The sequence below is a fragment of the Diplotaxodon limnothrissa genome, linkage group LG17 (assembly GCF_057381915.1).
Source record: "Diplotaxodon limnothrissa isolate DT_005_m linkage group LG17, D_limnothrissa_male_GT1.1, whole genome shotgun sequence".
Classification (NCBI taxonomy): domain Eukaryota; kingdom Metazoa; phylum Chordata; class Actinopteri; order Cichliformes; family Cichlidae; genus Diplotaxodon; species Diplotaxodon limnothrissa.
In genome coordinates this window covers 32,523,518-32,539,379 of record NC_140612.1, presented here as the reverse complement: position 1 = coordinate 32,539,379, position 15,862 = coordinate 32,523,518, and the positions used below count along the sequence as shown (strand labels likewise).

General features: G+C 38.8%; 1 protein-coding gene across 1 annotated transcript; it reads left to right on the top strand.

Moving 5' to 3' along the window:
* Positions 1–536: 536 nt before the first annotated feature.
* Positions 537–13,148, top strand: pkp2 (plakophilin 2). The gene is made up of 13 exons (XM_085375621.1): positions 537–812; positions 3,240–3,310; positions 4,116–4,735; positions 4,824–4,962; positions 5,073–5,280; positions 5,503–5,680; positions 7,623–7,740; positions 8,318–8,479; positions 10,451–10,633; positions 10,927–11,080; positions 11,185–11,377; positions 12,131–12,212; positions 12,969–13,148. Exons 1-13 carry the CDS (start codon positions 629–631, stop codon positions 13,026–13,028), a joined length of 2,352 nt encoding a protein of 783 aa, XP_085231747.1. The 5' UTR covers positions 537–628; the 3' UTR covers positions 13,029–13,148.
* Positions 13,149–15,862: the final 2,714 nt, after the last annotated feature.

Genomic DNA, 15,862 nt, shown 5'->3' with positions numbered 1-15,862 from the left:
ATTTAGAGTGCAATTTATCACACTGATGATGTAGAGATATAAAACTCACCCAAAAGGGTGTCAAATATGACGCACTTGACCTGAGTCTCTCGAATTACTCCCGAACGTCTGAAGAAAATGACTGCACTTCCTGCACAGTTAATGCAGACATTTATTCTTGAGTTCAAGCTGAAAGTCATATAATCACATCTTGATCGACTGATTTAAAATCCATCATGGTGGTGTACATAGGCAAAACTTTTGCTGGACAAATATATCAGTTTTCCCAAGTAGTGTTAGCTGAATCTTTAAAAATGTTGATTGGTGTTGAGTAATTTAGTTCACAATTTCAAAACGGCCGTTAAACTTTAAAAAAAAAAAAAGTCTGCAGGGAAATAAATAGTAAATAATTAAAGCACACAGCTACATTCACACATTGTTACCTGACGTGTCCTCGTGGTGACACCTGACACCTCAGGTGCGCCTTTAGCCCCGCCCTCCTGGCTGTACCTAGCTGAGGGAAAGTGGGAGAAACAAAGCAGCGTCGACTATTATTCCAGGATCCCTATCTATATGGTTAAAAGGAAAAACTGACCTCTCGACTCTTGGCGAGTTTTTTTTTTTCTTTTGCTCTCATTTGTTGTTCACAATGGACGATCCGTTTTTTAAGTCGGCGTTACCTGCGCACGACTCCTCTGTGCTGGATGACACCAGCCTGGCTTTGCCGGCCGATCTGCGATCCTCAACGCAGCCCGATGAGGACCGGAATCAGCGGGTTCACCGGCAGGTTCAGCTCACAATGTCCAGGAAGTCTAAAAAGACTCAGTCAAATGGTAATGTTCATTTTGAAAACGAATCAGCATCATACTTTGACGCATTTGGGAGAAACCGGGTGCACTGTAAGCCAAGCTAATGAAGTAGTACTAATGAATGAAGTGAATGAGAGTGGTAGCAAAAATAACTTCCTCCCACTTTCCAAATCTAATATTTAAACTTTAGGATGTCAGGGACATGTACAGGTAGATTAGTGAACTATCAACTGTTTTACTGAATAATAATAACCACAAACAATATTAATATGAATAATAATAATAGAAGTACAGAGTTTTTCCTCCTTTCCCACCCTGGTGGCTATGTTACCCTTTCAAAAGGGTCCAAGCTGGAAACCCCTAAAGTAAACTATGAAACCCCTTTCCTTTGCCAGACCCTGCTTTGTCTGTCCTGAGGCTGTGCTCTGCATTAAGGGGAGCTTACTAGAAGTCTAGTTAGTGTAAACACAGACATTTCTGTAAGTGGAATGCACACTTCCTAGTTAATCCTCTTGTCTAACAGGTTTCTGCAGTTCCCTAAAAGTGATAACTGCCAGAACCTAATTTTACTATGTCATCCACTGATGACCTTATTTATTAAGTATTGGTAGCCAAAAATAAAGAGGTCTTCTATTCAATTTTGACAACTATAAAAAATTAAAAGTAATATTGCCTGTATCTGGACAGGTTTGGTTGAATTTATGAAGCATCACTGACTATTAAAAGGTTTGTTAGGTGTGTTTAGACGGATGGTTAACCACATGAGTCAACACTACCCTGTAAATAAAAATGAAAGAATTTTTTTACTGGCTTCCCCTCAAGTCTTTACAGATTGCAGAGTGCTATTAAAGGGGATTACAAGACTTTTTATTATTTGCATTATTTATTTTGTGACTTCTTCTCCCTAAAATATTTCGTTGTTATAATGCACTGTCAACTCACTGCAAAAAGGTCCTGGGTTTGGATTCACCGGCCGGCCGAGTCCTTTCTTCTCGAGTTTGTGTGTTCTCCCTGTGGCTGTGTTAGGTGTTCCCACGGTCCAAAGACATTCATGTTAGGTTAACAGGCAATTCTAAATTTGCTGCAGGCGTTAATGTGACTGAATGGTTGTCTCTGTGTATGCGCCCTGTGATAGCCTGGTGATGGGTTCAGGGTGAGCACCACCACAACCCTGAATTTGATAAGAAGAAAAAGATGGATGGATTACATGTTTGTTTGTTTTTTAAAAAAAGGAAAATCTCTGAACTGTTTTGTGTCTGCTGTCTTGTTTATTTTATTTATAGACTAGAAAATATTTAAACAACAGAAGTTTATCCAAAGTGATTTAGAGACAGGCACATTGACATTCCAGCTCTCCAAAAAACAACTTTCAAAATACATGAAAAGTGTGTGTCTGTGTGTGCATTTTAACTAAGTATTGTGGAAGGTAAAATTCACACATTTATTCATCATTAAAATATGCTCAGAATTTTCACATTATTATTTCAAAGTTACTATTACTCCGAATGTCTAGAAGACTGAGAGTCAACTGCTTTTAAAATGTTCCCTTATAATACTTAACGAAAAAACCCAACTAAAACTAAACATTTTCCAACAATTAAAAACTAAACTAAACAAGAAAATCCATCCCAACTTGAACTAAACCAAATTAAAAACAAAAACCAAACTAATTAGAAAATACAAACCTATAATAAGTCTGCTGTACGGTGTACATTTTAGGACATCGTCAGGTCTCAGGAAAAAAGTTGTCAGGTCTCAGTTCTCGGGAAAAAAAGTCGCCAGGTATCAGACAAAAAAATGTTAGGTCTCAGTTCTCAGGAAAAAAGTTGTCAGGTCTCAGACAAAAAAAATGCAAGGTCTCAGTTCTCAGGAAAAACGTCGGGTCTCAATGTCTGAGACCTGAGACCCGACTTTTTTCCTGATACCTTACGACTTTTTTCCTGAGACCTGACGATGTCCTAAAATGTACACTGTACTGCTGACATATCTGCTGCATTGTAATAATATGTCTAGGAATTTTCTCTCCCAGAATCACAATAATCCCATGCACAGGGCACAAGTGGTCACTGATAATGATAAGTGAATCATGCTCTACTGCTGTGATAGTCACCAACTGGAAACCAGATGTTACACCTGCTCAGAGTTCAAGGACTTTTTCAATGATACATAATACAAATGTGCCTAATGTGTCATGAAACATTATTTAACAGATAGCATTTAATGTCCGATCCATTTAATCTCACTGCTTTGCCATCTCTCTTCCATCTTCTTTTTAAATTAGATGCCATTTATTTTGCAGGTTGCACAGATGTCTGCTGTGCACCGTGAGTGTGCACTGTCCTTTCAAAGCTGAGGAAACCAGAGTCGGAATCACGATCCAGATATGAGAACACTAACAGGCATGGCGGGAATTATCATACGGACTAACCAAACCTCTTTGACTTGTTTCAGGTGGTGTCTGTTCACAGAAATATGAAACAGCGAGCTTAAATGATGCAGATGGACTTTTAACGAACACGAAGGTAAGACTCTCCTTTATTTATTCTTATGCACCGCCACATGCACCCAAACATTTTGGGGACATTTGTCATCCTAATCGATCACTAGAATATTCATCTCGCTTCTGTTTTTTTAGAGCTAATACAGATCTGAAGTATGCAGATTCCTCCACAGATATTAAGCGCATTCAGCTCAGCATGCTTGCTTTAGTCGTCCCTGTACAGAATGATTATAAAAGGACAAACTACTTGAACTTGTGGCCTCATACTGTACTGCACTTTAAATATTGTACTCCATAATTTGAATACAGGCAAATGGTTCTCTGTGGTATCCTGCTGCTGCTTTATGCATGCTCACAGAACCCAAGTCTGTTGAATAATAAATCATTGTATTCTTTTCGTATCTTATCTGTTATGCAACAGTGTTTACGGTCATGGTCGCCAGAGAAGGAGTGACTTCTCCTTCTCTGGCGGGATAAGATAAGATAACTCTTTATTGTCATTGCACTAAAAAAAGAGTTATCTTATCTTATCTTATATGGAGCTGTTTCTGACAATAACGCATTAAAGGAATAAGTCATATATTTTAAACCGCATCAGTATTTCTTTGTGCTGAAGTTTGTTCTGTTCACTCGTGCACAGTGATAAAGCATTGGGGTGGGGTTACCAAGACATCATAATGACCTTTTGCACAAGTAGTTGCTGTGCTGTGTATTTCTGACTATAATGACATCCAAGTATATAAATGGAAGTACAAAGTCCCATACAGTGAAAGAGCAGGGTAACCAGGCCAGTGCATTAAAGCTGTTTTTGTTTTTCCTTCTCACAGGTAAATAGATCGTCCTTCTCCAGTCACTCCTTCTCTGGCGACCATGACCGCAAACCATCCAGGAGGCTGGAAGTGTCCCCTCAGTCAAGCCCAGAGCAACCTCATAGGCACTTTAAATGCAGTACTTATTCTGGGATGCCCACCCCCTCTGTATCAAGTCATTCACCCAAAGTTGGCACTCACTTGGCAAAGTCAGCTTCCTTTCACCACCATGTTTTTTCAGATTTACCTCATAGCACACAGAGATGTGCATACACACCTGCACGAGGGAACGTCCAGCAAAGGACGTTTAGACAGACCTTAGGATTGCAATCTGTACCTGCAAATGCTGCATTTCGGAAAAATGGAGAATATGGTTCTAAGTGGACTTACAGACAAAGTACTGTGAAACCAACTTTCACAGAAAAAATGCAGAGAAGAAATGGTGACACCGTGTTTAGTTCTATCCAGCCTAAGGATAGCATGTTCGGGCTAAAACAGAAGAGGGAAAGGGGCCACTATAAATCCCTTAGAGTGAACTCATACCCGCCCTCTGTCAGCAGTGTGGAGACGGATGCTGGCAGGCGGGCAGCAACGCAGTTACCCATTAAGCAGATGCACGTGCAGAATGTCACAAAACTGTAAGACCTTTGTTCTGTACATTCATTATTTCAATATGATCCTGTATTGATAATCTACATTTTGAAACATTTGTGGATTTTCACACAGGATGTCAGTAAGCAAGACTCCGAGGATGACAATGGAGAAGGCTGTGCAGCTTTTGACCCAGAATGAAGAGGAAAAACTGATCTGTGCAACCAGTTTCATACAAAATGAATGTTTCAAGAGTGCCATTGCTAGAGGCAAGGTATGTTTAATCACAGGTATTTTATGTGTTAAGGATGCAGAGCGATTATAAATCCTGATACATGAATTCGTCAATCGTTGGTCCATTCTTGCTTTCTCTATTTTCTCCAGATTTGCCATGTGAACGGGATTGAGAAGCTCATGTTTCTACTTAACAATGACAGCGAAGAAGTGCAGCGTGCCACTGCCGGGGCGCTGCGTAATGCTGTTTATGAGAACGATAGAAATAAGCTTAATGTTAAGGAAAACGCAGGCTTGTCTTTGATTCCTACTGTACTGAATAGCAGCCGCGATAAGGAGACCAGGCGGCATCTTACGGGTTAGTTTGTGTTTAAACACACTACATGTCCTAATTTTAATCTGATTAGGTTTGCAAATTTCAAGCTCTCGTCAAAACTGGTTTTGCTCGCTTTAAATAAACATTGCCTTTGATACATATGAAATCATGCTCTGAGACTCATATATGCAATGCAGCACTAGCTTATTTATATTTTTGTGATTTATCTCCTTGCAAAAAACTAAATCTCAATCTCTCCCACAGGTCTTTTGTGGAACCTCTCCTCTCATGACATGTTGAAGGAGGCTTTTCCACATCATGCCTTATCCACTCTCAGCCGCTCCGTTCTTGTTCCCAGTTCTGGCATTTTTGAAGGCGAGAATCCGAAAGATGAACTGCTAGTGGATGATGAAACTTTCATCAATGCCACCGGCTGCCTGCGGTAGGTTCTCTTTTGTTAGCTGCGAAAAAACTGTACTTGCTGGGATGTTTTTCATTGGGATAAACCAAAAACTACTGTAGGTGTCACTTAATCTGCTGATTATAAACAGAAGAGGTCGAAGATTTCAGCAGATCAGAAGATATTGTTTGGGATCATAGCATTTAATTTCTGAAGGACAAAAAGTTCTTCTGCTTCTGAATTTATCACCTACATCCTCAAACTCCAGGGATTTATACTGTGTGACCCTCCAAAAGTCGATTCTGTTCATCTGGACGAAGCGTTTTGTGGGAGAAACGTTTTGTCACTCATCCAAGTGACTTCTTCAATCTCAGCTGACTGCAGGTTTCCCCAATCTTATATATACGATGTAATTTAAACTCCTCCATTTGCATAATGACCGAAACCAGTCTATGTACTGTGTGACATAGATTTGATCTGGGGCCTCCAGATGGATCGGCATAAATGGAAAACCTGGTGTAGTATTGTTTTGTAACCCCAGGGGCTTGTGTTTGTTAGATCTGCCCATAGTTACATTGTGTTTTTAAAATGCTTTCCAGCTTTTTTTTGGATCTGGCTAAACTCTCACATTGCCAGTAAGCTATTGCATATATATATATATATATTTGTCTTTTGTATATAGCATATGTGAGTGCAAGGGTACCTGTGCTCATTTAACAGTATCAATGTACTTTTGGCTTCAATCTTCATGAAATCTAAAAGTAAACTGAGCCAAATGTCTTCAGATAAAAGTTATTTCTCCATCTGCTCTATAAGCTTTGGCACTGACCCTGGGTATCAGTGACAACTAAGATGACAGTGACTAAGTCAGAAACTGGTGGTTGGAAGAGGTTGTTGTGGTTTTTTCCATTATGCAGTGTTTTTTCCATTTCACCATATATGAAAATTAATTTCTGTGCGAAACAAACAAGCAAAATAGGTAATGCATTAGCAGAAAATTACCAGCACATTTTCTGTTTTTTACTGTTTGTTTACAATGTGGGATGGAAATGACTGAAGATGCAAAAGCAACCTAAACAAAGAGTATCAGCTGATCCATCAGACAAAGTAGACTGCTGATCTACCAGGATAGGACACTAGGCTTGGCTCTCTGGTCTACCTGAACTAATGCTATTGTCAATTTTCTCATTGGTGTAGATTAGAGGGGTATGTGTAGAGACCCCGATGGAGAAAGGTGAACAGTACAAGAATTTGAAGGAGCGTGCAAAGGGCAGAAGAACCATATGATGGTTGATTTAAGAAACATCTGGGGTTCATCTAGCAGCTCTGTGAAAGTGTCTGGAACTGCCTAGTCACTAAAATTATAATAAGCAAGAGAGTAACTACCATCCATTTTTATACAGTTTCTTTACTATCATGTGATTATGTCAAACCACAGTTTATCTACTGGGGTCTGAGATTATGCCTCGTACTTCTGCTTTGGACTTATTTAGACACACATCATCTCTCTGTTTGCAAAGCAGGAGATATAAGAGCCACTGCTCCCCTGGCAACTATAGCCAGATGAAAAGAGTGAAAGACTCAATTATTCATCGAGTTCTCTCTTTCCCCGGCTTTGCTGAACTGAAATCATTCAGTCCTCTCTGACCCAGTGTTATCGAGTTCTCCTTATCATGTTCTAAAGCCTTTTGAGCACCCAGTGGATGAAATAAGGGAGTTCCCCATGGCTGCACAAAGAGCCTCTTGTGGGGATTCTGAATGTTAATTTTCATATTTATTTCCCTCTGTTGTTGGGCTGCATAAGAACAGGCTAGTCTTACTAGTCTGTGATATAATTTTTCTGTGATTGCCACGGGCATCGGAAAGATGTCCAAAATAGTGCAACCATTAATTTGCACAACTGTGTAGATGACAGAAAAATATTTTATAGCACTTTTGACTTTATTAAAATGGGCTTATCTAATTGGCACATTTTTGTTTCTAGAAATCTGAGTTCCGCAGGCCGATATGTCAGGGAAGCAATGAGGAATTGTGACAATCTCATCGATTCTTTGATCTACTACATCCGGGGAACCGTAGCTAACCGTAAGATGGATGACAAGGTGAAGTGAAAACATTTGTCCTCACTGTGTCTGCGTCACGGCAAACTGCTTTGATTTACAACACTTTTGTTACATGTTCACAAATGATTTTTACTTGTACTTTGTTAAGGTTCACATAATTGAGGAAGGAGAGTACAAACAACCAGGTCCAGATGATCTTGGTCAAACAATTGATTTTAATGAATACACGCGTGGGAAGACCATTCTGTATGCAGACAGGAATTAATCTTCGACTTAATCAAAGCATACACAGATTTTTATAGCATCAGGGTTTGAATTAACGACGCCCCTTCATACGTCACAGACAGAATGTATACACACGTCAAATCAAAACCACAATGACTTTTAACACAGTTTAAAGGAACGTTGTCTTCTATCTTCATGGCCGGTACTTCCTGTCACTGCCGGATGCTCTCTTGGGAAGGACTTCAGCTCCACAACTTTCAAACAGATGTAAACTTTGCCTGAATTCTTAGAATTCCCTTCTATGTTTCTGTTGTGTCCCCATATGTTATTAAATTGTTTGCCAGACAATTTTTACTTTCTTTCTTCATCTACATCTCAATCTACTCTGAAGAGCACGGAGAACTGCGTCTGTATCCTGCACAACCTGTCTTATCAGATTGAGTCAGAGCTTCCGAAGAAAAACGACCAGGTTCTCACAGAGTCTCGCCAAGACTTGGATTCGCAGCCAAAGACTTTGGGCTGTTTTTCTTATCGCAGTGCCAAGATCACAGAGGTAATCTCTTTACACATTAATGGACCCTGACAACACAAAAGACGTTCTTATGGTTTAATATCCGAGTGTGAGAGAACATCTTTAATCATCTTTACTAGAACATGCTCATTTAGCTTTCTCTTGTATTATATTGGTGGTGAGAAACATCCAAACAAATCATGCATTATACATTACTGCTTTACCAGGTGCGCCAGTGTTGCTGCTGTTATGCTATTATCTATGTAAGTTAGCCATAGCTCTACATAGCATGACAATCAGAAGCACAATTCTCAAAAGATGATTGTTTTTTCCATCTGCAGTAATTTTATTTGATGCTACGGTTCTGGTCTGACACCTCCGTGCAGTTGCATGTGTGTAGCAACAAAGCAGTCATCAGTGACAATGGACATGACATTAATGAAGTCAAATGCAGCATTAAAGGGGGAAGTGGTGAGGAGGTGGATTGCAATTTTACATCTGGTAGACAAGCTAAAGCGGCTTAAAACACACACATCCTGAGCTATCAGTTAAATTCTTGTTGATATTTGCTGACATTTTTTAATCAGCCTTTATTTAGTTAGGAAGTCCCTTGAGATTAACATCTCTTTTCCAAGGGAAACCTGGCCACGAAGACATGCTGTTAGTGGTACAAAATCACATTTAACATCAGAACAAAGCAAAAACAAAACAAGTCAGAGTAAAAATGCCATACAAGGTCCAGCTTATGAGTAGCAGTTACACAGTTATAGAAGTCTTTATAAGACCTCTGAACTCTCAGGCAGCTTTTATGTGCTCTGAATCCTACATTAATGTGGAAATAACTGGGTTAATGGCTGCTGATCAGATAAAAAATTACTAAATCAAAACATGTGTCTGGTCCTTATTTAAGGAAACACTTAGTGTTATCTTAAATAACACTAAGCCTCTTTAACCTTTTGTCTATGTTGGCATTTAAAAAATGCTCAGTTGTTACTAAGAGATCTGAGGTGTGTCAGGAAACATTCACCACCAGCAGCCTGAACCTTTTGTACAAGAGAGTGTAGATGTTTCTTGCGCCAATTTCTTACACTATAATCTGAGTTGAATTCAGACTCATCAGACCAGACAACATTATTCCAGGCTTTTGTTGTCCAATCTTAATGAGCCTATGTGAAATGTAGTTTTAGTTTCCTGTTCCTATCTGACAGGAGTGTGGGCTTCTGCAGCCAACAGATTCAACATGCTGCGTTTTCAGAGATGCTCTTCTGCACCCTAAGCTGTAATGAGCGGTTATTTAAAATTTACAAAAAAAAATTACTTTTGCCTTTCCATCAGCTGGAAGCAGTCTGTCCATTCTCCTCTGAGATCAACAAGTCCTGGCTCAACAAGGCATTTTAGCCTCGAGAACTGCCGCTCACTGGATATTTTTTTTCTATTTTGGTCCATTCTCTGTAAACCATGGTTGTGTGGGAAAATCCTAGAAGATCAGTAATTGCTGAAGTAGTCAGACCAGCCCAGTTTGGCAGCTACAACTGTGCTCATTCAAAGACATTTAAATCGTCTATCTTTTTCATTCCTAAGCTCAATTTGAACTTCAGCACATCATTTAAACTATGTCTATATGCCTAAATATACAGGGTTGCTGCCATGTGACTGGTTGGTTAGGTATTTGCTGTAATGAGAAGTTGTAACTACTGACTGCATAGTTTTTGAAAACTATGGGCTTCAATATGATGCTCTAACAGTGATTGTTATTCTGCCTCCTACAAGAATGAAATCTGGATGCGTGGATTTGGTTTCCTAAAGCTGTATAAGTATGTCTTTTGCACTAAAACTGTTGCCAGGAAGTTAAACTTCCAATATGAAAATGTGGAAAAATGGATGCACCACCAGTCTTTAGATGTCCATACTGAATAAAATCAATTGCTAACACGGTTAGCCACCTCTTGTTGTAAATTTGAACCGACTGGACCCACATACCTGGAGTCTGTCTCGTAAACTCCTTCTTCTCAGTATGCAGTGCATCAGCACCCCCTGCTGGAGCCCGAGCCCAACCCCAACCCCCATGGCATAGAGTGGCTGTGGGACACGATCACTGTGCGGATGTACATATCACTGATGGCCTGCAGTACAAATGACACCATCAAGGAGGCTGCCATTGGTGCTCTGCAGAACATCACAGCTGGAAAACACGAGGTAAGATGGGAAGGACTTCAGCTCTTAATCTAATTATAGGTTCGATGTGTAAGCAGAAAAGAGGCAAGTGTGTCTACTGTATCTCTGGCACTTTATTAGATGTATGTATGAGTCAAATGAAGGGTAGATTAATCTGGAATACTGTTTGACAGCTTAACAGATTTAACAGCTTTTGTTTTGGCCACCTGATCATTATGCATTAGTATTGTTTAGCACATTTATATTTACATGTATATGTATTTTAAAGTCATACATGTAAGACATATTTAAAATGTTTTTTCTGTGGTCTGCAGATAAACAGAGGCATCGCCGTTATCATTGTTCAGCGGGAAAATGGTCTTGAGAAGATTAAGGAAATTTTAAACGGTGAAAGTAGTAATCTAAAGATACCTGCTGTATCTCTAATCAAAAACATCTCACGCTACGATCAACTTCGTCCTGCCATTGGTAACTTTTGATGTCTCCTCTAAGCTTTTCCCATTATCGTTCCACCACGACCACAAACCGCACTTTTGAACGGCTCTTTTACATGACTTGTTTTACTCCTAAAGCAAACCAGGTGTTGTCAGAGATGGTGAAAATGCTGCCCTTTGACAGCACCGACGTCAACCAGACTAGTGAGGTGACGATTTCTTTATGTGAAATCCTGACTTACCTGTGCCTGAGTGATGCGAAGAATGCCGACGCAATAATCGAAAACCGCGGCATCCCAAAGATCATCAACATCAGCAAGACAGACAAAGGGTTAGTTACATTACTAAACCACTCAGATACAAGACATGAGAAGTTGTATGTTCAATGCAAGATAATGATATATGTGCCATTATTTTGTTTAGTTTATTTTTATGTCATTATTTACCTAATCCATTGTATTTAGTTCCTTTAAGTAGCAATAACATAAAGTAACTTCTTCAGAGTCTCGGTACTTCAGATAAAAGTGAATAATTAAAAAACTGATGTGAATAAATGCTATAGCCATGCAAAGTTATGAACAGGCTAGCGCAAAGTTATGAGGGAACTGCTTTCGTAGGTTGTATGGGTGCATGCCACATTCCACATGCCTAATTAACATACTAACAAATGCTAGAATCGTACTAGCGGGAAAAGGTAAAGCCCAGAATTCATGCAACTGGAAGTTTTTAAAAAGCGTGGAAAAGGGGCACACACACAACAAGCACATTCAATTTTGTCTGAAGTGATGCCAAGAAGACAGGAAGCAATTAATGCTGCCCCTCGATTTATTTTAGAGTCTTGACAAAATCCAAACAGGCATGGTTGTGAAGGTTAGTTGTTATGAAGGTGGAAGTTAAGTACAGAGGCCAAAATATAATTCAATAATATAATATATAAATTGTGTAATTTTAGCAAAGGAATCTATGAGGATTGCTTCACTTTTGGAGTCAATCCAAAGTTCACCATAAGCATAAAAAGTAAAAGTACTCACGGTTCAGAAAAAAAGCATGTATTATTTTTACCTTTTCCTTCTCCTTGTTACAGACCCAGTCGTATGCAAAAGGCAGCGTGCCTTCTGCTGCACGAAATATGGAAAAACAATGAAGTCCATGAGACCCTCAAGAAAGTGAGTTCCTGCACACATCGCATCCTATCATATCATGTTGCACATGATTTTCTTCATGTCTTTACACTTCATTATGAGCACTTTAAGTTGCTGTCTCAGCACTTAAAAATGTGTTTTAGGCTTAGAGGGTTGAAATGGCTTCTTTTCCTCTTTAAGTTGTTTAATTTAAACAAAGAACTGAGCTGCTAGTTATTGATACATTGCTGCATGTTACATTATTCAGCTGTGTCTTTCAGAGGATTGATCTAAATATCCATAGTATCGATACCAAAGCTGATATTGGTATCAGATCAATACTAGCATGACAGGACTGATACTTTGTTTCTATGTTAAGTACGTAGCCAAGTGAAAAATATAGGTCAGACATGCACTAGCTTGAACACGCTGAAATGTTTCTATTAACTAATTATTGAGAAAAGTAAAACATGTAGTATTTTTAGTGTGTTCAGAATTGGCAAATTGGTCATGACTCATCTCATAACTCATGCCGCACTGCTCTCTCTTATATAAGCCACCATTATAGATTAAAAGTATCGCTGTCTGTATTGATATCGGCAATACTGCCCCTATATTTATTAGTATCAGATCGATATCAAAATTTGTAGTATTCCACAGCACTAAACTGCACATTTGCATCATTCAGTTCGTTAAATAACTTTTTGATATTTAAGTTTTTAGTTCGGTGCAGCGAGAAGACATACATTATGTTTTTTGAACGTCTGAAATACAGCACGCTAACCTACACTTTTTCAACAGCGGGGGTTCAAGAAATACGATTTCGTCAATGCAAGGACAAAAAGAGCTTTGAGCTCCTGATGAAACTCAGCCGTGGATTCATAAATCTCATCTCATCTGTATGTAGCGACTGTTTGGTTTTTTTTTTAATTGCTGTTGTTTTTGTTTTGTTGGGTTTTTTTGTCATGCTACAACCAAACATTGGAAACAACACTGAAACTCTTTTTTTTAAAAAGGATAGACTTTTTTTGGTTGTTTGTTATATATTTGGAAATCTCTCTCCAGCTATTTGCCCTAATGTTTGCATTAGTTGGATTCATGTTCTCAAATGTATGTTTCTGATACCACAAAATGAATGAGATGTTTTATTTAAAAAGAGGTAAACCTGCTGATTCATGAAGAACTGTACCACACTTTTTGTGACCTTTAAAGCACCTTTTAGTTGTTAATAATCCTTGTGTAGCATATCATTGTTATAGTGCCTTATGATAAAAATGACAGATGAATGTAGAATGTTTTTTATAGCAGAAATTACACTAATCATAAGACACCTATTGAAATTTGAAGTATTTCTTTCTGTTTATGTTGTATGGGTTTTTTCCCCCTCCTTTCTATAACGGCAGCTTGTCAGTTTATAATAGTCGATGTTGTAAGACAAATGAAATCTTTAAAATGAAGAAGTTCTTTTTTTAAGACAAACCAAATGAAGCTGTACATTAAAGAATACAGAATGCGCTCAAAGACTCATTACCGTGGCTCAAATGATTGTTAACCTGTTCTCTATGTGAAAATGCCTTGTTGATGTCTGAGGAGAACGGATAGACTGCTTCGACCTGCACCAGGAGGCCGCATCCGTCACCTAAGAATAGGAAACTGAGGCTACAATTTGCACATGCTGTCCTGCACGGGCATCTCTGAAGGCAAAAGGGGTTCCAACCTGGTACTAGCAAGGTGTACATCATAAAGAATTCTGATACCAATTTATGGAGCTGATATGTGGTTATTTTAGAGCTAAAATGAGAGACCAACTTCTTATGAATGTGTTTTAGAGTACGGTCAGAAACTGGTCACAAAGAAATGCCTTGAATTTGCTTTGCAGATTGTTCTATAGTAGTTTCTACATTATGCTGTGTTAGAAATTGTGCATGTAGCTTGGTAGATATATTACAACACACACTGACATAGTTTTGATTTTCCAGTATTAGTTTATAAGATTGTTTGGGCCACTTTTAAACTGTTATGTACAAAAAGAAAAGAAAACTAGTTTGAGTTGTCACCAGAAATATATCAAATCTACTACTCGTTGTCTCCCTCATTTATTTAAGAACATATCAGAATATTACAGCTCATACAATATTTATATGACTCACTATAGCTTTGCATTACAGAATGACAAATGACCACAGTCTATGTATTCCCTAAGCTTTCATTTCCCTATGAGAAAACTGCAGACAGTAAACAAAGGAAGATTAGCACCACAGTAAATGGTCCGCTCCATCATTCGCTAATAAATTGTGCAAGATGGGGCAAGTGCTAGTGGGAGGAAATACTCAGATGTTTGCCTTCTATGTTCATTTGTCAGCCCTCTCGGTGAAGCAGCGGTAACCTTGCAGGGGCCTGCCAGCACGAGCTGCACTGCGGTACAGCTAAAAGGGGGAGGAGTTGGGAGGTTGAGTGCCAATCAACATCAGCCCTCCCGGACAAGGATTTTAAGGTCAAAACTGCAGGGGGTACGTGCACAGCTTTTGCACATCATTCAGTTCTCAATATTCTGCCTTATGAAACAGATCAGAAATGAGAAGAAGGAGATGGTGCGTTAAATATAGAGGAGAGAGAGAGTTAAAACTCAGAGGTAAGAAAACCCTGTCAAACCATTTTTTCAGAGAAATGGTGATCTTATTCAGACTATATTTGAGAGCAAAATTCCTTTAGGGATTCACTGGGAAATCTATCAAAGCCCCACGTGATTTCAGGCGGTGGTTACATTTTTTAAAATCTAATTAACAATAACCCACAAAGCAATTAAAGCTCAGTGACAACGGTTCCGTCTACATCTACAAAACCACCCTGGACACAGCAAAGAAAAGACACATAGTGTGCTTCTGCAAGTGCATAAGATATAATGTAGCACGATATGCCAGAAGGCTGCTTTGAGGACTAATATGAATGTATTTTTCTTGTTCAGTGCTGAGGTTTTGTACACGTTCTACATATCTTAAGCAGAGACCAGATTTAAAGAGCATATCTTATGATCCAAGCTTGTTGGTAACATGTAACATAAGACAGAAAATCCATCACCTCAAAACATACTTAATAATTTAATGAGTCTACTTGTCAAATAGCAATATGCTAATTTCAGAGCTAGAAGCCCATTTTTAGGGCATGAAAATGAAGTCAGGCTGTTATCCTCCAGGGGGCAGTGGTGTACCATAAAAGCTTTAGTTACGTGGCTAAAGCTCAAACACTGTACTCAAGTTGACTTTGTCTTTTAATAAATATAAAATTCGTCATCATGCACGTTTTAAAATGGATTAGCTCTCATATTAAATACATTTCAATACTATCGTCTCTTTTTGCTAATCACCCCTAATTCACCAGCTCTTTGAACTGTTTTGGTGACAAATACCACAATTTCCAAGCCCTGGTTTTAACAGGAGTTGAAAAAGCTAAGTAAGATCCAGATCCTTTCAACAATAGCTTCCTTGTCTGTTCACAGCTTATGCGCTTTTGAGAAATGATCTAGTTTCTTACATCTTCCTCATGACTTAGCTAATGGTGAGCAGACTCAAAAATGATGTCATAATGATGGATAATACAAGAAGCCCATGTTATTTATAGACCAGCAGAGAAATAATATATGTCTAAATAACCAACAGGAACAGGTGCCAAGAAACATGAGGTTTGTTTGCTGCTGG